General features: G+C 41.6%; 1 protein-coding gene across 4 annotated transcripts in view; it reads left to right on the top strand.

The window, feature by feature from the left end:
* Nucleotides 1-26,619, top strand: part of CAP2 (cyclase associated actin cytoskeleton regulatory protein 2) — a 154,910-nt gene that overhangs the window by 51,502 nt on the left and 76,789 nt on the right. For 3 of the 4 annotated variants that reach the window (XM_043590757.1, XM_043590758.1, XM_043590754.1), the window contains one exon: nucleotides 10,722-10,799. The exons of the other annotated variant lie outside the window; for it this stretch is intronic. In XM_043590757.1, the coding sequence (XP_043446692.1) occupies nucleotides 10,722-10,799 (78 nt within the window). The remainder of the gene's footprint in view (nucleotides 1-10,721; nucleotides 10,800-26,619) is intronic. 4 annotated transcript variants of the gene reach the window in all.

Below are 26,619 nucleotides of genomic sequence, written 5' to 3'. Positions count from 1 at the left end.
ATAACTGGAAAATCCTCAAATGTGTGGATGTTAAACAACACGTTTCTAAATGACACATGAGTCAAAGATGTTAAAAATTGTTTTGAACTCGGATGTTAACTAGATTTATTGTGGTGATCATTTCACAATATACACATATACCAAATCATTATGTTGTAACCTGAAACTAATACCGTGTTATCTGTTGATTATACCTCAATTAAAAAATATTTTGAACTTAATAAAAATGAAAACAAGATCAAAATTTGGGGAATGCAGTGAAAGCAGTGCTAGGAGGGAAATTTATAGTATTGAATGGGAATGTTAGAGGAGAAGAAAGATCTGAAATACATAATCTAAGTTTCCACTTTAGGAAACTAGAAAAAGAAGAAAAGAAATAATAAGAATTAGAACAAAAATCAATGAAATTGAAAACAGGAAATCAGTAGAGAATATCACCAAAACTAAAAGCTGGTTTTTTGAAATGATCGATAAAATTGATACGCCTCTAGCCAGGCTAAATAAGTAAAAAAAAAAAAAAGAGAGGACACAAATTACTAATGTCAGAAATAAAAGAGGGCATATCACTACAAATCCCATGGAAACTAAAAGTATAATAAAGGAATACTGGGAACAACTACATGCCCACAGATTTGATAACCAAGATGAAATGGACCAATTCGTTGAAAGATTCATCTGTCACATCTACCAAAACTCACACAAGAAGAAACAGATCATCTGAAAGGCCTATATCTATTAAAGAAATTCAATTAATAATTGGTAACCTTTCAAAAATAGAAAGCATCAAGCCCAGTGGGTTCACTGGTGAACTCTACCAAACATTTAAGGAAGATACTATACCGGTTTTCTACAATCTCTTCCGAATCTTCTTCCAAAGAGAAAATACTTCCTAAATCATTCTATGAGGCCAGTATTACCCTAATACCAAAATAATATAAAGATATTATAAGAAGAGAAAACTATAGACCTATAACTCTCCTGAACATAAATGTAGAAATCCTCAACAACAACAAAAAAAATTAGCCAATTGAATCCAAAAAAGTATAGAAAGAATTATACACCATGGTCAAGTGGAATTTTTCCCAGGTATGCAAGGCTGGTTCAACATTCAAAAATCAATTAATGTAATCTATTCCATCAGCAGACTAAAAAAGAAAAATCACATGGTCATATTAATAGGTGCAGAAAAAGCCATTGGTAAAATCCAATACCCATTCGTAATAAAAATTCTCAATAACCAGGACTAAAGGGGAACTTTCTCAACTTGATAAAGACTATCTACAAGAAACCTACAGCTAGCATAATTAATGAATGGTGAGAAACTCAGCTTTCCCACTCAGATCAGGTACAAGGCAAAGATGTCCCCTTTTGGGCATTCCTTTTCAACTCAGACTGGAAGTCTGTGAAATGCAATTAGACAAAAAAAGGAATTAAAAGGTATACAAATTGGCAAGGAAGACATAAAACTGTCCTTTATTGCAGATAATGTGATCATTATCTATCAAGAAAATCCAAGAGAATTGACAAAAAAGACCTCTTAGAATTAATAAGCAATTATAGCAAGTAGTATTTGTTAGAAATGTAAATTCTCAGGTTCATGGAAACCTACTGAATCTGAAACTCGGGGGATAGGACTCTGTTTTAACAAACCCTCTAGGTGACTATAATACACACTTACAGCTAAGAAGCACTGGTGTAAGCTTTTTTTATGGTTCTTAATATGTCAACCCAGATGCCTTTCATAATCTGACTTTATAGAATTGGTGCTTACGTTCGTTGTTACAAAATTAGGCATCTTCAGGGGCGCCTGGGTGGTTCAGTCGGTTAAGCGGCCGACTTCGGCTCAGGTCATGATCTCGCGGTCGGTGAGTTCAAGCCCCGCGTTGGGCTCTGTGCTGACCGCTCAGAACCTGGAGCCTGTTTCAGATTCTGTATCTCCCTCTCTCTCTGACCCTCCCCTGTTCATGCTGTCTCTCTCTGTCTCAAAAATAAATAAACGTTAAAAACAAAATTTAAAAAAAAATTAGGCATCTTCAATTTATTTTAAGCAAAATTGCGAAGTGGTCAAACTTGTTTTTGTCATCCTGTCACCTCTTTTCATCAACCCATTTTCTTGTCTTGCTTTTATCTCTCAGGTCCCTCTTTGCTGAAACTCAAGGAACTTCTCCTTTAGGGTTAAAGGCCCCTGATTAGAGGCCCCTAAGGAATAAAATCTAAAAATACAAAATCTCTAATTATAAAATATAGGGCATTGGCAGACTAATTAGGGAGGGCAGTGGGGATGGCATTGACCATGACCTTTCCAGAGTCCACATATTGCACCCAAAGACAGATGCCCTTTCCCCTGACCTTAGAAGAGGAGGACCCCCTTCCCTTCACTGTCTGGTTCTCAAGAAGGCTGATGCTGTTTCAGAAGACCTGGGAATCCCTTCATTACAGATGCCCTGATTGGGTACTTTTTCGTCTCCTCCATGTTTTTCCTGCACCCTTTCTCCCAGTTGCACCTGTTCATTTTTTCATCCACATGGTATTTTTCAGCCTGTAACATTCCCTGTGAGACAATGCAAAGATTTGATGAGTATTTAGAGATCACTTGGGCTTCCCCAGGGAGCCAGCTCTCTCCTGAGGGGATTAGATGGAAATGAGTCATATTTGGCTGGTATCTCCTAGTCCTGAGGTTTACTTTAAACTGATTACCAAAATTCATTCTCCTACTCTGTCCTACTGTGTGCTCCTAGGGCAAAAAACAAAGTGGTCCACAGTTCCATCTATCCAAGAATCCCATTTACCTAAGTGATAATGGATTGAGTTTAAACCAAATGCATAGCCTTGAGTCTTAAATAGTCTCCCTTTCCTCTCTTCACACACGTGCTCAGAGACAGATAGATGCACATATACACCCACAAAGGTCATTGAGGCTCTCTGAGCCCTGCACACATGTGATGGACAAACTCAGCAAAACCCCGCAATTATTTGTTGTCACTGAAAATCCCTACGTTTGGCATTTTCTTTCACAATGTTTTGAGCTGCCTGAGTGAGCCAAATTCTCCCTTTTGAGTTATCAGAACTCAGCAGGTTTAGTAAAATTGCTCCTAAATAGGATGCTGTCTGGTTGAGGGGACTCACAGAACGTTCCAGTAGAAGCAGGTAGATCACAATATCTCAAGTGTGGAATGAAAGTCCTTTGAAGCATGGACTGATGAGTTAAACGTGAATGTTCTTTATAGTCTGCTAATTATGCCCAGAGTTTTAGGGAGCTGGGAGAAGTGCACAACTGAATCCTCAGAAAGATTTCTCTTCATAAGCAAAGTGAAAGAGTTGAAGCGAGTATCTAGGTATTGAGCCATTCTCCACTCCAACTCCGCCTCTCTTGTTGAGTGAAAGGCCATTTGGGGAAGGATTCTAATGAATACAATTGGCCGCCTTTCTGATTAGACCACCAGAAAATTACTCTACTACCAACAGCTAAATATTCTTTGTAGGGAAAGTAAAAAACACCAATGATAGTGTTCATCCTGAGATAACTGCAAGAATATTGTCAATGCCCCCTCTGAGCTAGCAGTTCAACTACAGAAGTCAGGCAATCCTGAATTACTGTTCCACAGCAACTATAGTTCAGTCAACTCAGCAAGGCTTGTCATAGATGAGGACAATACTCTGTATTATTGTGGCTGAGAGAAGTGCAAGTATTTTATTTATATCCAAGCTGTGGAAAGCTATATTTCATAGTTTTCTTTTGGGAAATGTGGTCATTAGAGACTGACAAAAGTCCTTCTGAACCACTGAAAATACACACTTTGATACATGGATAAACATTCATGCAGCTCATAACTTTGCGTTCATAAGGTCATAATGGCCTCCTGGACAATAAATATTGAAAATCCTCTATTCTTCCTTAAGGAACATCCAAAATTTGAAATTTTGAGCAATATACTCCCAGCAATCAGGGTACCAGGACAAATAGAAGAGGAGATAGTGTACTATCTACAAAATGGAGTGTACTTACTACAAAATGTGTACTACAAAATGGAGGATATGCCCTCATGTAAACATTCATGAAACTTACTCTGGTATGTTGATGATGATTGAATTTGTTGTTTTAAATGTAAATGGTCTACAAATCTTGGTTTGATCTGAAGCTTTTTTTTCCTTGGTAGAAAAAAATTCCTTGAATGAGAAATGATGAGAAAAGTTAGAAACAAGATCAAGGTGCTCATTTCAGTAAACATTTTGGAAAAATTTGTCAGATGCCAAAATATACTAATGAAGTAGAATGACAAAAACTAGTCACTACCCCCCTCATCACTTTATGGAACATAGTGTTGGAAATCCTGCCATAGCAATTAGGCAAGAAAAAGAAATAAAAGGCATCCAAATTGGAAAGGAAGAAGTAAAACTGTCACTATTTGCAGATGACATGTCCATCATTTATATAGAGAAAACCCTAAAGACTCCACCAAAAAACTATTACCACTAATAAATTAATTCAGTAAAGTTGCAGGATACAAGATCAATATATAGAAATCTGTTTCTATACACTAATGATGATGTAACAGAAATTAAGAAATTAAGAAAAGAATTCCATTTACAATGACATCAAAAAGAATAAAATACCTAGGAATAAATTTAAACAAGGAGATAAAAGACCTGTACTCTGAAAACTATAAGACATTGATGGAAGAAATTGCAGATGACACAAATAAATGGGAAGTTATGCTGTGTTCATGGATTGGAAGAATTAATATTGTTAAAATGTCCATACTATGTAAAACAGTCTGTGGATTCAGTGCAATTCCTATCAAAATACCAATGACATTTTTCAAAGAACTAGAACAAATAATCCTAAGGAACCACAAAAGACCCCGAATAACCAAAGTAATCTAGAGGAAAAAAAAAAGAACATAGATGGAGGTATCACAGTTTCAGATTTCAAACTATACCACAAAGTTATCATAATCAAAACAGGATGATACAGGCAGAAAAACAGACATACAGATCAATAAAACAGTAGAGGGAGCCCAGAAATAAACCCACACTTAATATGGTCAGTTAATCTATGGCAAAGGAGGCAAGAACATACCATGGGGAAAAGATACTCTCTTCAACAAATTGTCCTGGGAAAACTGGACAGCTACATGCAAAAGAATGAAACTGGATGACTTCCTTACACCATATTCAAAAATTAGCTCAAAATGGATTAAAGGCTTAAATGTAAGACCTGAAACCATAAAATTCCTAAATGGGATTTTTGTTTTTTTGGATTTTTTTCCTCAGGCAAGAGCAACAAAAGCAAAAATAAACAAGTGGGACCATATCAAACTAAAAAGGTTTTGCAGTGAAGGAAACCACCAGTAAAATGAAAAGGCAACCTACTGAAGGGAGAAGATATTCACAAATGATGTATCAAACAAGAGGTTAATATCTAAAATGTATAAAGAACTCATGCAACCTAAAATAAATTTTAAAAAAATCTGATTTAAAAATGAGCAGAGGTCCTAGATAGTCACTTTCCAAAGAAATACAGATATCCAACAGGCACATGAAAAGATGCTAAACATTACTAACCATCAGGAAAATGCAAATCAAAACCACAGTGAGATATCACCTCACACCAGTCAGAATGGCTGCTATCCAAAAGACAAGATATAACAAGTGTTGTTGAGGGCATGGAAATAAAGGGAACACTTGTGCACTGTTGGTAGGAATGTAAATTGGTACAACCACTGTGGAAAACAGTATGGTGGTTCCTCAAAAAATTAAAAATTGAACTACCCTATGGTCCAGCAATTTCACATCTAGGTGTTTATCCAAAGAAAATGAAGACAATAATTTTAAAAGACATATGCACCCCTGTGTTCATCACAACATTATTTACCATAGCCAAGATATGGAATCACCCCAAATGTCCATTGATAGATAAATGGACAAAGAAGAGGTGGAATGTTACTCAGCCATAAAAAACAACGAAATCTTGCCATATACAATAACATGGAAGGACCTACAGGGTATTTATGCTAAGTGAAATAAATAAGGCAGAGAAAGACAAGTGCCATGATTTCACCCATACATGGAATCTGAAAAACAAAACAAACAAAACAACAGAAGCGGACTCATAGATTCAGAGAACAAACTGATGGTTGCCAGAGGGGAAGAAAGTGGGAGATGGATGAAAGTGGTAAAGGGGATTAAGAAGGACAGTCCTCTAGCTACAAAATAAGTAAGACATGGGGATATAAATTACAGCACAGGGAATATAGTCAATAATATCATAACAGATTTGTAGAGTGACAGATGGTAACTTAGAATTATTGTAGTGACCATTTCATAGTATATATAAATATTGGATCACTATATTGTACCCCTGAAACTAATATAATATTGTGTGTCAATTATTCTTCAATTAAAAAAGTTGTAATTTCCCATTTGGTTGATACATTTATCCCTCCAGCCCAGAAAATTGTTTGATATTGACACCAGGATGAAATGAACCTAATCCTAATGGTCTAGCTATCTGTTATTCAAAATGTATTAAATGTGTGATACTGGTTCTTACCTATTTATCAGAGAAGAAAGAGTTATCCCTGGTGACAGAGAGATAGAAACTGCCCCAAACCAGATGTCACACTAACAAGGAAGAGATGAAAGGTGAAATCAGAAAGTTAAAAGATACAACCTGTGACCAAAAAAACACAACTGAATCAGAATTGTACAACCATGATGAGCCAAGAGAAGAAAAAAGAAAAGAGGTAAAAAAAAAACAAAAAAATTTCACTAATAGTAAGTAAACAAGAAAGCGATAACCGAAAGCAATACATTTCAGTAACTGATGGCTAAGCAGCTTTTGGTTCATAGCTCTGCCCCTATTCTCCACCCCCTTAAAAACATACCTTAAAGGAAATGAAATCAGGAGAAGAAAATAAAAGGGAAAAGGGAACCATAGGGCTGCTTCCCCGTGTAGATGATGGTTCATGTCTGGGTTCTGAATTGGAGGGATGATCTAAAATCTGTGGGACCACTCCATCAGAATGGTGTATGTCCCAGGAATGTGGAGCAAATCATGGTTTAAGATACTCAACTTATTCTCAGAAGAATGAGTAGCACCCAAATTCTCAAAGACTGGACATCACCTCACTGAGCTGTCCCTCTCGTCCCATTCCATCAGGCTCTAAAAGAGTTGACAGAGCACAAACCCTTGAGTGAAGGGGAAAATAACCCAGCCCCCAAAATGGTAGCAAAAGGCTCATGGAATCACCTTCATGACAGCTAGAGGTAGTGTGTCAGACAGGAACATAGCATGCAAAGGGAAAGCCCAGGCTCACACTCAAAGAAAAGCAAATGTAAGGAACAGACACAGATTCCTTACAATGGCTTTAATAAGAGTATAACTTAGGGGCGCCTGGGTGGCACAGTTGGTTAAGCGTCCGACTTCAGCCAGGTCACGATCTCGTGGTCCGTGAGTTCGAGCCCCACGTCAGGCTCTGGGCTGATGGCTCAGAGCCTGGAGCCTGTTTCCGATTCTGTGTCTCCCTCTCTCTCTGCCCCTCCCCCGTTCATGCTCTGTCTCTCTCTGTCCCAAAAATAAATAAACGTTGAAAAAAAAAATAAATAAGAGTATAACTTACACTCTCAGAACTTAATAAGAGTATAAACAGTTTTAAATAGCTTAAAGACAAGGTGATAGAATAAGAGTGAAATGCAAAGGAAAATTGAATGTTAATAAATCAAGAACAAAAACAACATTCACGCAGAAATGATCTATAAATTTAAAATGTGAGTGTATATAAGAGATCCTGTTGGGGGCGCCTGGGTGGCGCAGTCGGTTAAGCGTCCGACTTCAGCCAGGTCACGATCTCGCGGTCCGTGAGTTCGAGCCCCGCGTCAGGCTCTGGGCTGATGGCTCAGAGCCTGGAGCCTGTTTCCGATTCTGTGTCTCCCTCTCTCTCTGCCCCTCCCCTGTTCATGCTCTGTCTCTCTCTGTCCCAAAAATAAATAAACGTTAAAAAAAAAATTAAAAAAAAAAGAGATCCTGTTGAAAAATCTGTTAACTCACAATAAAGACTTCATATGATCACAGTAAATACAGATGAAAGACAAAGAAATTAAAGACAGAGAGAATCTAGAAGATACAAAGACACTCAAATATTTCATAATCTAAAGATGATGAATGGAGTCCCTGAACAGAGATTCTAACAAATGGAACAGAGGCGTCTTGAATGATGTAAGGAAACTCTCCTAGAAACAAGTAAAGGGCCAAGCCTACTCCAGCAGATATAACACAGAATACTCAAGACCCAAACGCGTTGTGGTTAAACTGTTAAACCCCAAGGATGAAGAAAGAACTTTCCAGGTGTCAAACTAGAAAAAGCCAATTTTCTGCAAGAGAGAAAAACACCAAGCTGGCTTCGGATTTCTCCATTGCCACATTTAGTGCCATGCTATCTGAAAATGGAGGAAGAAAGTGACCCAAGGAGGTTATATTCAGCCAAGATTCTGTGAAAACATAAAGACAACAGGGAGACGTGTCCAGACTTGAAGAACGAAAAGCAACTTGGAGATCTTTTTTTGAAGAAAATAGTAGATAATTAGGTTCGGCCAGCAAAAAAATTATCAAGATAACCTAGATCCGGAGAATTCATGGTAAAAGGACTGGTGAGAAACATAGGTGTGTTTAAACATGGAACTGATCCTCAAGTCTGTGAATTAATGTTACAAATAGGATATGTATGTCACAACTAGAGCAAAAGAAAAATAAGTAAAAACATAGGAAATATAGGGAGCCAGAGATAGAAAAAAAGTAGGAACATACTTTATATTCTCATCTTTATCAGTAAGAAGTCAGTCAGTTATACCAGGTAATTTAAAATGCAAATACATAATTATTCCAATCTCTTAATATTATTTTTATATATATATGTATGTATATATATATATATATATTTTTTTTTTACCTTGGAATGATCATTTAGGACAATTATAACAGTGCAGAAGCTTTTAAGTTTACCAATTCTTTCTCTTTCATGTCTACTGCTCAACCATAATCAAAATTTATACTTTTTTTCTTAAAAAATAGTACCTTGGGTATGGTCCCATCTCATAAAAGTCTGTGCATATAGATCTTAAAAGGTGATACAATGGTGTTCATCTGTTGTTAATAAAGATTATTTCTAGATCGTGAGGCATTTTATTAAACTTTAATATTTGTAATTATTTGCATTTAAAAATTATTCTAAGTCATTATACTTTGTCTTCTGAAAACAGTGCATTTTCTTGAAACCTAGAAACATTCTGCCAAAAATGGTCATTTGTAGGTGATACAAGTATTTGGAATTATTTTCTTCTTGGTATTCTTTTTAAAATTTTTTTAAATTTTTAATGTTTATTTATTATTGAGAGATGGAGAGACACAGAATGTGAGCAGGGCAAGGGTAGAGAGAGGGGGAGACATAGAATCTGAAGTAGGCTACAGGCTCTGAGCTGTCAGCACAGAGCCCGACGCGGGGCTCAAACTCACAAACTGTGAGATCATGACCTGAGCTGAAGTCAGTTGCTTAACCAACTGAGACACCCAGGCGCCCCTCTTGTTGGTACTCTTATGTGACTTTTTAAATTTGAAAAATTAAAGGATTAATAGTTAAGAATTACTTAGAGGGTGAGGATAAAAGAATATGATAACCATGTATTTGAAGATATTCCCTCCTGCACGACTGCTTAATAGCACTGAAATCTCCAGATGTGTCTTTTTTTTTAAACGTTTATTTATTTTTGAGAGAGAGATTGAGAGAGAAACAGCACAAGCAGGGTAGGGGCAGAGAGAGGGAAACACAGAATCCGAAACAGGCTCCAGGCTCTGAGCTGTCAGCACGGAGCCCGATGCGGGGCTCGAACCCTTGAACCGTGAGTTCATGACCTGAGCTGAAGTCAGCCACTTACCCGACTGAACCACCCAGGACCCCTCCAAATATGTCTTAATGGTTAGTTGTAGAAGCCACTGGCTCATGGGGAACATATATTTATGGGAATGACTTAAGGGACAACTTTCTTTCCACTAGAAGGCATAGAACACACAGGTCTGGGCACCCCGTGAATGAGGACGGGAGAGATACCCTTTTGAAAACGATGGTACTTTGGGACTCAGACATTTTTTAACAGCTTTATTGGGATGTCATTGGCACGTAATAATATTCACTCTTTCAGGGTGAACAGTTCAGTGGCTTTTAGTGTACCCCCCAAGTTGTGAAACCATCAGCACTATGCAATTCCAGCATCACCCCCAAAAGAAACCTCCATTCCTCTCTCCCACAGCCCCGGGCAACTGCGAATGTCCTTTCTGTCTCTCTAGATTTGCTTATTCTGGACATTTCATATCAATGGAATCATACAAATGTGGTCTTTCTGACTGGCTTCCTTCGCTCAGCATGTTTTTAAGGTTCACCCACATTGTAGCATGTATCAGCATTTCATCTCTTTTTAATGCCGAGTAATGTCCATTGTACGGATATATCACATTTCGTTTAGCCATTCATCACTTGATGAACATTCTGGTTGTTTCTACATCTTGGCTATCATGAAGAATGCTGCTGTGAACATTCATTAGCAAGTTTTTATGGGGACATATGTTTTCATTTTGGAGGTTTATACCTAGGGATGGAATTGCTGGATTATATGGTAACTGTGTGTTGAAGCTCAAACATCTAAACTTGCCTCTTTCTCTTTGTTCCCAGGCGGAAATGGTGCATAGTGCTTTCCAGGCCCAGCGGGCTTTCCTTCTGATGGCCTCTCAGTACCAACAACCCCAAGAGGTGAGAGTGTATATCGAGAGGCAAGGCGGCCTAGAGAATGGTTAGTGTAAGACAGAACAAGGAGGCAGCAGAACCATTTACTCTGAGAGACATCCCCAAAGTGAGATGTGTAGCATATAGGTCTGTCTCTGGCGTGGAACATTTCTTCTGTCTTCATAATCTTTTCATGGCCAAATTCATACTATTACAATTGACATCACCAGGTTAAAAGGTCAATCTCTTTATGTCTTCTGTAGCCTCTTCTTTTTCTTTGATTGAAATGTAGCTGACACATACAATGTGATATTAGTTTCAGGTGTATAACATAGTGAATTGACAATTCTGCACATCACCCGGATAAATGTAGTTACCCTGTCTCACCGTGATCAGGGGCGCCTGGGTGGCTCAGTCGGTTGAGCGTCTGACTTCAGCTCAGGTTGTGATCTCGTGGTTCGTGAGTTTTAGCCCCACGTCAGGCTCTGTGCTGAAAGCTCAGAGCCTGGAGCCTGCTTCGGATTCTGGGTCTCCCTCTCTCTCTGCCTCTCTCCAGCTTGCTCTCTCTCTCTCTCTCTCTCTCTCTGTCTCTCTCTCTCTCAAAAATGAATAAACATTAAAAAAAAGAAGATGTGATCAGGTAGATAACTAGATAGATAGACGGACACACACCATGGAATATTAGCCATAAAAGAGGGCCTATTCTTTTTACCAGCCTCACAACTGTTTTATTAACTAAGGAAGATTTTACCACTGATTTTTAGCTGTATTTTGTGCTACTTTGTTATCAAACCTGTTCACATCTGTCATCATCTATAAATTGCCTGTATGAATTCAATTAGCTTTGATTTCATAGTTGGCATAGATATAGGCTGTCGACGCTTCTTTTTTTTTTTTTTTTCAACGTTTATTTATTTTTGGGACAGAGAGAGACAGAGCATGAACGGGGGAGGGGCAGAGAGAGAGGGAGACACAGAATCGGAAACAGGCTCCAGGCTCTGAGCCATCAGCCCAGAGCCCGACGCGGGGCTCAAACTCACAGACCACGAGATCGTGACCTGGCTGAAGTCAGACGCTTAACCGACTGCGCCACCCAGGCGCCCCTGTCGACGCTTCTTAAATGTATTGTGTATGTGGATAGTTAGGGAATGTCAGTGCAGTCTCTAACAACTTTTAACCTAACATCACATTGCTACATAAGGCCCAGAGTAAACTTTCATATAAAAATAATAGTGGATGTGGGGCGCCTGGGTGGCTCAGTTAGTTAAGCATCCAACTTCTGCTCAGGTCATGATCTCATAGTTCGCAGGTTCTAGCCAGGCTCAGGCTCTGTGCTGACAGCTCAGAGCCTGGAGCCTGCTTCAGATTCTGTGTCTTCCTCGCTCTCTGCCCCTTCCCCACTCATGCTTGCACTCTCTCGCTCTCTCTCTCTCAAAAATAAATAAATATTAAAAATTAAAAAAACATAATAGTGGATGTTAAGAGCAAAGTGATGGCTGGAAGGGCTCCTTCTCATTCCCCAGGCCATTTTGAATTTACCACATTCTAAACCCAGCACTGCCTCCCCACCCCGCCCAAACCACAGACATTGTCTCATGTAAATAACATCGTGCTCTCTACCAAGGATTCGTAATAACAATGTTCTGGCCATATTGATTGTGTAGGGAATGAAATTATTCATTAAAAATAGATCTACAGTCTTTAAGCATCTGACTTTAGCTCAGGTCGTGATCTCACGGTTTGTGAGTTCAAGTCCCACACCAGGTGAGCTCCAGCCCCGAATCGGGTGAGCCCCACTTCTCTGTCTCTATCTCTCCTCTTCTCCATCTATCTTTCTCCCTCTGCCCCTCCTGGGATTCTCTCTCTCTCTCTTTCTGCCCTTTGCTCATTGTGCCCTCTCTCAAAAAAAAAAAAAAAAAAACCAAAAATAGATCTATGACCAGCATACATTGTTAAACAAGAGAAAAATAAGAATTGTTCTTTTCACTAAATATTCTGCATCAGAAGTTTGGTGACAACCATATAAATATAAAAGGGACACCTGGGTGGCTCAGTAGGTTGAGCATCCGACTCTTGATTACGGCTCATGTCATGATCCCAGGGTGGTAGGATCAAGCCCTGTCAGCGTCTCTCTCTCTCTCTCTCTCTCTCTCTCTCTCTCTCTCTGTCTTTCTCTGTCTTTCTCTCTCTGTCTTTCTCTCTCTCTCCCCCCATCTGCCCCTCCCTCATGCACACCCATGCTCTTTCTCTCACAAAATAAAAAAATTAAAAATATAGAAGATAATTGGATGGTCATTTTAATACAATAGCTTAAATTGAATAGCTCCCTTTGAACTCTAAAACAAACTCTTGAAACTGAAAAAGTTTTGCTGAGAATCCTGAGAAACTGGGACTTTGACTTTCAGGGGAGGAAGCTCTCAGCTCCATAAAGGGACAAGACCCCCGACCCTCCCTGGAACAGCGGTTCCCAGCCCCACCTGTGCAGTGGCATCACCCAGAACATTTTTTTTTTAAAATACCGGCGCCTGGATCTCTCTTCGAGAAGGTCTGGTTTAAGTGGTTCAAGGACTGGTCTTGGCCTTGAGAATTTTATGGGCTTATCAGATGATTTGAACTTGCACCCAGAGCAGCCAGCCATCCCCACTGCCCCACCACAGATGGCTGTATCACTCCCCTCCTGTGAAATGGGGAGTTAGCGCGCAGCCCTAGGCAGGCAGCTTTGTAAGGATGGAGATATTGTGTGTTCTGCTGTGGATGCATTTTCCTCCCTGGCCTCTTCAATCCCTGCTTTCCCACCCCCTCCTTTGCAAAAGGGAACAGTGAAACTAGAAGATCGCAGTGCGCTGCATTCTAGATGCGGCCTTAGCCCGGCTTTTCTGTGATTGAAGTAGGAGGAGAGGCCAGTTTGGTGCATCCCTGGGAGTCTCAGGTGCAGGGAAGAGCCATGACCTTCCTGGCTGGTGCCGCCTTCCCCCCAGTCCCTTTTCTAAACACAAGAGACCTCTCCATGGGCCTCGTGGGCCTTGCACATAAAAGTCACCCGTTAAATACTGCGCAAAGTGAATGAGTTAAGGAACAAGTTAAGGAATGAATGAGAGCTGTAGAACCGTGGCATCCCAAAGTGAGCTGCAGTCAGGGATGCGTATGGGTTAGCATGTGGCTGTGCAGACCATTGGGAATGACAGCTGGGGTTCCCGTTCTTACTCTACTGCATTCTTTTTTGTTATTATCATCATGCTTTTATTTATTTTTGAGAGAGAAAGAGCGTGAGCAAGGAGGGGCAGAGAGAGAGAGGGAGACACAGTATCCGAAGCAGCCTCCAGCTCTGAGCTGTCAGCACAGAGCCCGACGCGGGGCTCAAACCCACAAACCATGAGATCATGACCTGAGTCGAAGTTGGACACTCAACTGACTGAGCCCCCCAGGCGCCCCTCTGTCGCATTCTTGGTAAAAGGGGGGAGGCCTGGATCTGTCCCATGGGACTCCCTCCCAGGAAGTGTTTTCTGTAGCACTCATCACAGCACTTCAAGTGCAATAAGCCCAGCGGGATCAAGGAGGCACAAGGCAAAGCAGTTGTTTGACGTCCCCTCCCTTTCTGTCCCCTGTTTCTTTACCCACAGCTTTGTCCTAGTACATCCACCAGATAGAAAAGCAGATTTTTTTTTTTCTTCAACGTTTATTTATTTTTGGGACAGAGAGAGACAGAGCATGAACGGGGGAGGGGCAGAGGCAGAGGGAGACACAGAATCGGAAACAGGCTCCAGGCTCCGAGCCATCAGCCCAGAGCCTGACGCGGGGCTAGAACTCCCGGACTGCGAGATCGTGACCTGGCTGAAGTCGGACGCTTAACGGACTGCGCCACCCAGGCGCCCCTAGAAAAGCAGATTTGAGAGGTCATCACCGTGGTAAAAAGAGTCCACAGCCAGGCCTTGATTGTCCCCGTGTACCTTCTAGAAGATACAGTATAAAGAAAATGACCACGAAACAGGTGGTATTTTCTCATGGGGACAATGTGATAACCATCCCCTTCGTTCAGGAGAGTAGCAACTCCTGTTATTTCAACTCACTGGTATGTGACAGAGGCTCCCAAACTTCGGTGTGTATGAGACTCATATCCAGGGTTGTTAAAACACTGGTTTCTGGGCCCCTTTTACAGTTTCTGAGTCAGTAGATCTTGGTTGAGGCCCAAGAATCTGCATTTCTGAAATAAAGTTCCTACGTGGGGCACCTGGGTGGTTAAGCGTCTGACTCTTTTTTTTTTTTTTTTAATTTTTTTTTTCAACGTTTATTTATTTTTGGGACAGAGAGAGACAGAGCATGAACGGGGGAGGGGCAGAGAGAGAGGGAGACACAGAATCGGAAACAGGCTCCAGGCTCTGAGCCATCAGCCCAGAGCCTGACGCAGGGCTCGAGCTCACGGACCGCGAGATCGTGACCTGGCTGAAGTCGGACACTTAACCGACTGCGCCACCCAGGCGCCCCAAGCGTCTGACTCTTGATCTCCGATCAAGCCCTGTGTCGGGTTCTGCACTGACAGCTTGGAGCCTACTTGAGATTCTCTCTCTCTCTCGCTCTCTCTCTCTCTCTCTCTCTCTCTCTCTCTCTCCCTCTCCCTCTGCCGCACCCCCACTCAGGCCCTATCTCTCAAAAACAAACAAAAAACAAAAAATGGTTTCCGTGTGATGGCGATACTGCTGGTCCAGGGACCGACCACACTTACGAACCTGTGGAATGTGGGTTGCACCCAGGTACACCTCTAGCTCAAATTTATTTCAGCTGCTTCAGACTTTCATTTCCAGTTGCCTCTAGGCCACTGATTCTCAAAACTTTAATCTTCACTTGAATCACCTGGAGGTACAAAGTCTGGTTCAGTAGGTCTGGGGCAGGGCCTGAGAGTCTGCATTTCTAGTCAGCTCCTGGTGACGCTAATGCTGTTGGTCTGTTGCTAATAAACTGTGTGCAGCATTAGATGTCGCCACCTAAAATCCCCACAAGCACAAAATCCCTTAGCAATCAATTGTCAACCCCCTGTGCTTTCCTCCTGACATTTCTGCATCGAAGCAGATGGTGTTATGCTGCCGTAACAAACATCTCCAACATCCTAGGGGCTCACAGCAGCAGAGGTTTCTTTCTTGCCCACTACATGCCTATTACAAGGCAGCTTCTTACTGAATGAGTTACTAAATAATAACTCCTGTATTTATTTATTTAGAGTTGTAATAGAGCTCTAAGAGAAAAGGGTAGAGAATGAATCTTTAACAGGAGATTCAGGCATTGGGAAAGAAGATATTTTATGACAGGTGCACCTCCCAGGGGGTTGCCTTCCATCCCCGTTAATGAAGAAGACCACCTATGTTACAGAAGCATAGCACAAGGTCAAAGCTACATTAGGTCAGTTGTGGCCTGAGGGTTGTATAAGCCAGATGCACAAGACCAGGTCAGCATCCCGGCCAGCTGGAAGCTAGCAACATCCTAGAACACAGAAGAGCACTGATAAAATACAGGAACCCACAACAATGTAAGTTCAAAAGTATTCAGTCAACAAACATATTTTTTTGAAGCGCATACCGTGGGCCAGGCACCATAAAGATACCTATGTAATGGGGCAGGGCTTAGAGACAGGCAGATACAGATTATTCAGTGTGAAGCGACCTCAGAGATCATCTCTTGCAACACTTTCAGTTTAAAGGGGATCCAGGAGAGGGTCAGAGAGAGGGTAACAGGTTTGCTCATTAGTCCCTAAGCTGATAAATTACCCCCAGATAACTCGGGTCCCCAGAAATCTCAGCCACCATGCTTCCCACTACACAGCTGTCTCCAATGCTCTACACTGGGGCCTTAAGCCAGAGTTCTGGCTTTCAAAGAGACTAAATTTAGTAGGGGGTGACCATCGACAAGTATTTTATATTTCTCAATTGTAAGCAAACTGCCAATCAAGCAAGGTAAACCATTAGGGTTACCAAAATCTAGAGAAGAAGGATCTCATAGACAAAGGTGATCAGGAAAGGCATCACAGAGGGAATAAAACGGTAATACAAGAACAATAATACAACTCTTTCTAGTATAATAGTAGTATTACAGCCATATTAATGTTAATAATGTGGTGAATTGAGTTAGCACAAACCCGAAAAATATTTTCAGGGTTAAAGATGTTTGGGGAAATCCCATATTCTGTTCAGTAAAGAAATATGTTAAATGTTATTAAACCCACATTTTCCCAAACTAAATTGACCGTGGAGGCTCTTTTTTTTTTTTTAATGTTTATTTATTTTTGAGAGAGCATGAGTGGGGGAGAGGCAGAGAGAGAGGGGGAGGGAGGATCTGAAAGGGCTCTGCACTGACAGCCTGATGTGGGGCTCAAATCCATAAACTGAGATCATGACCTGAGCCGAAGTCAGATGCTTAACTGCCTGAGCTACCCAGGCGCCCTGACCGTGGAGGCTTTTTGAAGAGGGACATGTATTCGTGTCCTGCAGAAGGCTGACACACCAGGTTGGAAAATGCAGACGTGCACATTTCTTTTAGGCTGTTCGAGATGCTTGATGGTTGTTGCTTTATGTGGATTGTAACTATCAGGAGGCTGTGGTATGCAGAATTCCAAGATGGCCCTAAGATCCCAGTATAATCTCCTCCTCTAGAATGTAGGTGGCATCTGTGAAGATGTGGGATAGCTTTACTTTGATTAAGTTATGAGCAGGGAGATGGGGTATCACTCCTGCAATTGTTATGTCACCCAAGACTGTCCTGGTGGCTGGAGAGAGACTCTCCTGCTGGCTATAAAGACCTGAGCTACCAAGTTGTCAGAGGGGCAGCCTCTAGATGCTGAGAGACCCCTGCCAATGGCCAGCAGTGAAACAGGGATCAATCTCTCCAACAACCCATGTGAGCCCTGGAGGGGACCCCAAGCTGAAGATGGAACACTGCTGACACCTTGATTCAGCCCTGACACCCTGATCAGAGAATCTGGCTTGACCTTGCCTAGATTTCTGACCTGAAGACACTGTGAGGTGATACACGGATGTTGTTTTAAGCCACTGACTTTGTAGTAATTTGTTATGCAGCCATAGAAAACTAATAGAGATAGCCTCCATTCCCTTCTTCTTGCCAGACTTTAAAATAATGAATCAGGTTCTTAAATAAGACTGTGAGCCACAAACCAAAGCATGATGCCTCCCTACCATTTGCTTTCTCTTCCCTACCTGCACCCTCATCCATCCACACTCACCCCTCCTTCTGTCTGGGAGAAGCAGGGTAAGAGGTGTGTCTGCAGCCCCGGTTGACAATGATGACATCCATTTTCAAACTTTCCTCTCTTACTTTGGAGTAAAAAACGGGTTTCTTATATTCTCCAACATAAAGGCTTCCAAAACTTTCTTCAACTGTTGACCCATAAAAAAAGTATATCTTGTTTCACTACCCAGTTCTACAAAACCACAGTCATGCTTACCAGGTATACCACATTCTCATATTTTTCTTCTAGTCCCTTCTGTGGACCTACTGAACCGATTTCATGAAGGACTAATGTGATGGCTCATCACATCTCGCACTTTGAAAGCCTTCCTCTCATTGACCTATTCCCACACTCATGATACAGAACAAGTTCTAAAACATAGGCAGAACATCTCATGCTTTTCTTCTCTCTCCTTGTTGTAATTCACAAAAATAATCTTTAGGCGGAAGAATGGCCTCGTCCTTACAGTATTTTTGTCTAGGAATTTGAGTGACAATTTATCAAGCCTGGCTTTTCCCAGTTGAGGAAAGGATTCTCACATGGAAAATGACCAAGCCCCGGTTCCGTAAGTGCAGAATTTTTCAAGGCAACTTGGAACACTCAACTATGCATTTATTTTTACAACAGGCGGTTACAGGGAAAATGAGTTATTTCTAACCCATCAGCATGAAAAATGAAGTTCAGTGACATGTTAATGACCTGGGCACCGGACCTAGGCTTGGGCCCTGTTCCCTTTGGAACCCCTCTCACCATGCAGAGTCCTTTTCACAGATACTACATACAAGAAGAGCCACCCTGCACGTCATTTATAGGAGTTTCATGTCAGAATACAACTGTAGGGGAGCCTGGGTGGCTAGTCCGTTAAGCATCTGACTCTGGATTTCAGGTCAGGTCATGATCTCACAGTTCATGAGTTCGAGCCCCGCATCAGGCTCCGCACTGATAATTCAGAGTCTGCTTGGGATTCTCTCTCTCCCTCTCTCTCTGCCCCTCCCCTGCTCTCGCTCGCTGTCTCTCAAAAATAAAATCAACATTAAAAAAAGTAAAATAAAATGTAGGAAATGTTCGCCTAAATAGGGAGAGGTGAAACATGTGTTTTTTGGCATTGAAATATCTCACATCACCTGGGAGAGATGTGAAACCTGATCTTTAATCATCTCCACTCTAGGAGACCCCAAAACTCTGCCCTGTGCTGAAAATGTAATCTCCAGTAGACCAGTGCTTCTGAAGCCAGGTATGGGCATCACCCCCAAGGAAGGCTGTCACCACGGGGTTCCCAAGAGGTTTCCCTCCAGGCCCACTATCTCTAGCCCCAGTTAATTTGCAGGAGCAGAGAGGAAGCTTCAGCATGGTGAATTGCACCTGCCGTGGGCAATTACAGTAGGCATTCTTGTTCCCCCCCACATATACTTTCCATATCTTCTCCAACATTTCTCATGCTGCCAAGACCTGACAGTGAAATGAAGTGTGTGTGTGTGTGTGTGTGTGTGTGTGTGTGTGCGCGCGCGTGTGTGTGTGCGTGTGTGCGCATACACATGTGCACATGTATGTGTGTGTGTTCAAATAGAATTAATGTGCACCAGTACATGGAGAAAAAATATTAATCCTAAGTTCCAAGTTCAGGGAAGATGATTTATGGTCACTGACTGACTGCCACTGTGGATTTTATTCTATTGAAAAGACCAGGAAGTCTGGGGTTTTTGTTCTTCCAGAAGAGAGAGAGAGAGAAAAGTTTCTTCTACTCGCTCTTCTTTTCTGTCTCTATCTGGACTTGCACTTTAAAAGGAAATAGTACCGTCCTGTGTATTGAGCAGGACTCTAAAACTGATTGTCCTTTCATTGCTCACATAGTCTGGAAATTAGAAGAGGAGGGAGATGAGAGGCGGCCATCCCTCCGTCTATAAGTGAATGCACATGCCCCTGCACAGTGGTCTCCTCAAAGTACCCATTTAACAGATTTTGCATGGAGCATTAGAGTTTATTAATAATTTGTTCATCTTAAACTAAACAAGAAAGCTTAATGGCAGTAACCTTAGGACTTTACCTAATTGCTTGGTGCATGATAGATCGAGATTACTACTAGGCATAAATATACTTGAGACTTTTATAAAACATACTAATTTGTGAGGGTCATCAGGAATAGAAACTTTGGACTTGGATCTACTCATTGGCTCTGCAAATCCAAATGCAAGAAAAACAAATTTATCAGAGTCTCCTTAAATTGGAGAATCTTCTCTCTTTTTCTGAGTGACCACTGGCAAATTAATCTGGTAAAGTCCCCAGTACATTTACAGTGAGCCATTCTAACCAAACCAACTCGTGTAAGTTGCCCACCTGGGGAAAGACAGTTAAACTCAGCCCATGTTTCCTTATCTTTAAAATGGGAGGGTCACCTGGCTGGCTCAGTCAGGAGAGCATGTGACTCTCGATCTGGGGGCCATGAGTTTGAGCCCCACATTGGGTGTGGAACCTACTTAAAAAACAACAACAACAAAAAATAAAGTGGGGATAATAGTTCCTACCTCAGAGAGCTAATGTGAGGATTAAATGAGAAAAAGCATGGGAGTGTCAGGTGACTGAATAGAAGAATTCAGTGTTAGGGGCATCCAACTGCTTTAGGAAATAGTCCCCAGATCTCAGAGGCGTACCATAGTAGACATTTTCTCCTTGCTCAGTAAAGTCTGCTCTGGTGGGTTTGGCTGACAGTCAAGGTCATTCAGGGAACCAGGCTTTTTTCATCCTGTCCCACCTCCTCTACATCCTCAGCCATTGAATTGGGAACGAGAAGGCTGGATCATTCCTGGCAAGGTTTGATGGGCCAGGCCTGGAAGTGGCATATGTCACTCCACCTTCATTCAGTTCTGCGGCCATTCCTAGTTGCAAGGGATGCTGGGAAATGTCATCAACCTGTATGCTGGGAAGAACGTATCCTCAGGTGTGGTGAACGTCTAGCCAGTCTGTGTGGGTAACTTGGTTTGGCTAACGTGAGGTCTAGCTCATGAGAAGTATTGTCTTTCTAAACACTCCTTTGGGTTTTTCCAAATTAATCCCCCAGGAACCATCCAGAGAAAGACAAGAAAACCTTCAAATCCAACAGCTGAATTTGTTTTTATTTTACCTGGATATATATATAGAGAGAGAGATACAGACATAGATACACGTATACAAATATCTTAAAGGTTTTTTTTTTTTTTTGATGTTTATTTTTGAGACAGAGAGAGATGGACCATGAGCAGGGGAGGGGCAAAGAGAGAGGGAGACACAGAATCCAAGGCAGGCTCCAGGCTCTGAGCTGTCAGCACAGAGCCCAACTCGGTGCTCAAACTCATCACCTGCGAGATCATGACCTGAGCTGAAGTCGGATGCTCAACCGACTGAGCCACCCAGGAGCCCCTTAAACGTTTTTTGTTTTTTTTTTTTAACTGGAATGATTTAATCCTGGTTGCTTCTGTTGTGTTTTACCATAATAACTACATGGTGTAGAGTTATTGTCCAATATTTTAAAATGCCAGACAAAACCGTTTTGTGACTTTGATCTCAGAGCATGCCTTGGGTAATTTAGGTAATACGGGTGGCAGGTCTGGAAATTGTAAAGGAAAAGCAAACAAAGCCAAACTCCCAAGTGTTGCCTAAGTCCATGCCCAGAAAATGTCACCGCGTCGCTGGGGTTGCTGAATTTTCTTGAGAGATCTGGCCATGATTAGCACTGCTAACTTCTCTTGTGAGGGGGCATATGACAGATAACATAATGCAATAAAAGAATTCTGGCCCTAATGTAAAATGAATGCCTGCTTTAAAGTATTTTTTTAAGTGTTTTTTCCCCCCGAGGACGTTTAGAAATCAAGACATCAAGAAAATATTCTGCTAAGTAACTATTGTGAATATGTGCCAAGCAAGTATTTTAAGTGGATTTTTTAAATATGTGATTCCACATTTATCCTGAAAAAAAGAGAAGAGAAATAAAAGATAAAAAGTTTGTATCCTTTGTATCATAGTTATGTTTTCGTTTAGTACTGGTATTTCCCGGTGATCTGGAGGAGTAGCCCGTTAGCATCGAACCAGCGGCCTACTTTATAGCCTTTTCCGAATTAACTCTGTATTCACACTTCATAAATATGCACAAGTTTCTGCTCTTACTGATATTATTAAATGGACTGGTTCTGCCTAAACTACTGACACAAAGGCAACCAAAGGCAATACATATATGCTTTTAATTTCTGGAGAAGAGTACGTAGACTTAGGCCCAACTAAAACCTGTGCTCGAGAACAGTCTGTGAAGAGCGGGTAAGACTGATTGCTTCCTGATACCTGCAGGATTGCCCGTGTGTAATCAGCAGCCTTCTGAGTAGATCGGTGTGGTGTGGGTGGAGAAGTGGGGGCCGAAAGAAGCCTTTGCTCTCCGTGTGCGCCTTTCCATGGCAAGAAAATTACCCTGGAAATTACCCCCTGGCTAGGGTGTGAAGGCTGGAGAATAATGCTGGTTCACGAAAAATAAAGCACCAGGGAAGGAAGGAGAGGAAGAAGATTGTGTGATACCATCAGGGTCTGCTTGAGTTGACAGCCTGAAGCTACCCAGTCAGTGCTGAATGCCAACAGGAAAGCTAATCATTAGTTTATCAGGATGCAGAGAGGAAGATAATCAGAAAGGAGGGTAATTCTGTCATTCTTCTGCCCAGACTGTTTGTTTTAGGAACATAAAGCTGTCAAAGGGCCTGTGAGCTGTGACCGTGGGTTAGTAGCTTTAAAGGTATTTAGCAACCCAGGACTTTGGAGGCAGAAAGGATTTGCTAAGATCCTGTCCTGTTGGCCATCACTCGTGGTGACTTTTTTTTTTTTAATCTGATAAGGCACATTAGCTCATCTCTCTTTGTGTAAGACTTGAATTAGATAATGAATGACTGCCCAAAGGAAGTGAGGTAGTTTTCACACACAAGGGATTTGGGGGATTATCCGAGGGGTAAAGGTTAATAAAGAAGGATAACGTCCTTTGTTTTATCAACTATTTCATACGAAGTTTGTTCCATTCCAGACTGCCTTGAAGGCAAATTCTCCGCAAAGGCTAGAATATGACCAGGGGATTTTTCGTTCTCCATTTACTCAAACATTGGGATCACTTTGCATCTTTAATAAAATAGTTACTGACTGTTTATCATTCTCCATTGCGAAGCTAAATATTTGGTTGCTAGTCACCATAAAGCCGCCGCAAAAAAAAAAAAAAAAAAAAAAAAGATTGAAAAGGCCGCAAGTTTTTCTTGTAGGACCTGAGTCAGAAATTAATTTAAAGACAGGCAGTGGAGTCATTCCACAGATCTTTTTTAAAAGCCACACGTGTGTCAGCCGTCAGATTTACCATTTGCTTGCGGTTTCCGTAGCCTTAACTCGGGCCCTGTTTGCAGGACATAGATTCTGTCCATCTGTACAAAGCCGTACGTGTGAACACAGCAGACCGGGAGAAGGTAACTGCAGCTGGCATTCTAGCCTGGATCCGCCGGCATAAATTACTTAGCAGAGGGCACGGTCCGTTACTTTTTATGGTCATGTTCTATATTTGTATGTGCTGGGGGACGGATCACATGACAGAAACCATCATTTGATATTAGTGTTTATGTGCACCGACGAGGGAGGGCTGGATTTAAGCCTCGCCGTGCAGGACTTTTAATTTGTATCGTTAGCTCTTAATTGAAAATGCAGACACTTCCCTAAGTCCCCTCACCACAGATAATCCAGAATAAAGTGTCCGAGAAAACAAGCTACTTACTGCACACGGTGATTGAAATGTGCTGTGCCCTCCAGAGATTGTAAAACGTAAATTTTGACCAGGAGCGAGTCAACCCTGCTAGGATAACAGACCCAAATGCACCGCTTTACAGCTTCTTTCACCTCCTAACTTGAGCAAGGGAGCATTTACTGATGGCAGCTTCTTTTCCCAAACTTGGAGAGAAGAAAACACACGCAAGCTTTTTTCCTTACCTTCCCCACATTGTTTCCCCCACTGCAGCTTAATATTTATTTAGGTTTCCAGTGGCAAATACCTAGAGAATATGCTTCTCCTTTGATGATTACTTCTTTTCATAAATGAAACAAGAAAAAAATGTTCTTGTCAGATTTTGGCAGATCAGCTGCTTCGAGGACTAGTGTTTTCTTTCTTTCTTTTTTTTTTTTTTAAATGTCTATTTATTTTAAGAGGGAAAGAGAGCACAAGCAGGGGAGGGACAGAGAAAGAGAAAATCCCAAGCAGGTTCCGCACTGTCAGCACAGAGCCCTGTGCCGGGGCTTGAGCTCAGGAATCGTGAGATCATGACCTGAACCAAAATCAAGAGTCAGACGCTTAGCCGACTGATCCACCCAGGGGCCCCATATCTGGAATCACTTCTTAGATAAATTGGCCTGAGTAGTTGTTTCAGGTCTCCACTGGGGCCTGTTCATCTTCTGTACTCTAGCCCTCTTTAATTCTTATTTCTTCAGGCTTTTTTTTTTTAACCCAACATTTACCGGATGCCAGCTACACAGCTGTCCTAACATCTGGCACTTCTGTACGTGTCATTATCTCATTTGTGTGCAAACGCACTTTGGAAAACTATGGTGTGGGTGCTGTTCTTTGTCACGATTCATGTATTCCTGTACTTTGCCCTGGTCTTAGCTCTGACCACACTCCGGCCCCTACCATGGCCACCCTTTCAGCTTTCCTGCCCACTCTCCTCTCCTCTATTAAGGAGCCTATTAACTGTGCCTTCTGATGGTGTCTTCATAGCCTTGAACTTCCTGAGCGCCTATAGAGTAGTTTCTTTCAGTGCACAGATAACTTGTTTATGTGTCATTTCAGAAACATGCCCGTTATTTTTTTAGACATATTTTCCATCCCTCTCCCCAACAAGATTCTAAGAGCTTCAGAGATCGTTTGAGTTGATGCTTTTATGACGCAGTGTGGTCCTAACTATTTTATTTCATGTCAAGTTTGCTAAGAAGGGAGGCTCAGGCTCCTGATCACTTTTGGTTTGAAGAATAAAAGCTTGGTTAATGGATTACAGTGGCACAAGAGGGAACAGAGTGGAATGATACTTTTGTTTAGTGATACTGGTGTCATTTACCTAAAGAAAAGAGACAGATATTTGGAGGTCAGTTTGGTATGGATTGAGATATCAGTTGAGGGTATAACTCGTAAAATGTAAGTCATGGATCAACCAGGTAGAATTAGCCGTGAGAAAGTATTCCTACCGGGAATGTGGGAAAGGCAAGTTAGAGGAAAAACAGGTGATTAGGTGTTGGAAAGGCGTTTTATTTCAAAGGTACCATTTCCTTTATGTACCCTTTTACAAAAGGAGTGCCTTTGAGGCCTACCACAGATTGGTTCATATTTGGGGGCGTGGAGCATTTAATGACAAGAAGGGATCACAACCAGATTTGGGTGACAGATGTAGTTCAGGCATTCAATGATTATAGAATATAGGTTCTGGGAAGAATGTGCTGATTAAATTCACATGGGTGATGGAGATCCAGCTGGCCTGATATTTAAATGCTGTTGAAAAATTTTCCAATTAGATGGATTCTTTCCTGGGCAGAGTTTTCACATAATGGTGGAAAACGATCCTTTCTTAAGGCTGTGAAATTGTCGTGAATGTCCAGTGTCAACTCTCTGAAGCTGGTAATTATGCCTTTAGAACCACAGACGCTGTAGTGCAAACTTCTGGCTTTATCCCATCTCTGCCTGGACGGATTCTCCACATAGAATGATGGGTAGCACATCACACAAATTGGATTTAAGTCATTCAAACAACAGGAACCCCACCATTCTCTTTGGCTGGGTATCCTATAGCTGAATGTATACAGGATTCCTCTTGGGAAGTCAGACGTTGGATTATAAGTCCTGTAATGCGGGCATAAACATACTGCTCACTTGTAATAACAAGTCCTTAATGAATTCTAACCGCATATATAGCTCATAAAACGCCTGTATCCTACCTTACCTATCTGAAACTGACGGTGGCCACAGGAGATATTTATCACTATAATTTTACTTGACTTTGTAGAATTTGAAGGGTCTTTTTTGGATACATATGCTGGATGATCCATGTCTTTAAAATACTTTTTGTGGGAAAGTGAGAGCTCTTGCCTTTCCTTGGCGTCTCTTGACAGCATTTCTCTGGCCTGGATGGAGACATTCAGAGTCACTCAGTAGTTCTCAGTACTGTCCTTGAGATTGAAGTATTCTTTTCAAAAATAGCCACCAAAGAATCAGAGCCTTCAGAGACCTTACCAAGAAGTGCATTTGGGACGGTTCTTTTGGCCTTAGTTTGCTCAGTCAACTTTTCGTTGTTCTTCCATCTTACAAGATTTCAGGGAGGAGTCCCAAGAGGAGCAGTGGGAGGGATATGAAGAAAGAGGGTGGAGAAGGACAATCACATCCCTATGGTTTTATCAGTGAGAAGCAGGGGCGAGGGGGAGGGAGCTGTGAGCCGAGCGTACGACCATACACCTTAGAACTTTCTAGCACGTGACTCCTCTGAACCGCTTTGCTCTCATTTTGTTCTCATTTTAACTTCTTTTGACTTGTCTTTAGTATCTTTGAATCCGGTCACCCCACACTTAATGGTTTTCCCTATACTGATTGAGTCTTTA

Source organism: Prionailurus bengalensis, chromosome B2 (assembly GCF_016509475.1).
Source record: "Prionailurus bengalensis isolate Pbe53 chromosome B2, Fcat_Pben_1.1_paternal_pri, whole genome shotgun sequence".
NCBI lineage: Eukaryota > Metazoa > Chordata > Mammalia > Carnivora > Felidae > Prionailurus > Prionailurus bengalensis.
This window is presented reverse-complemented; position numbering and strand designations above follow the sequence as displayed.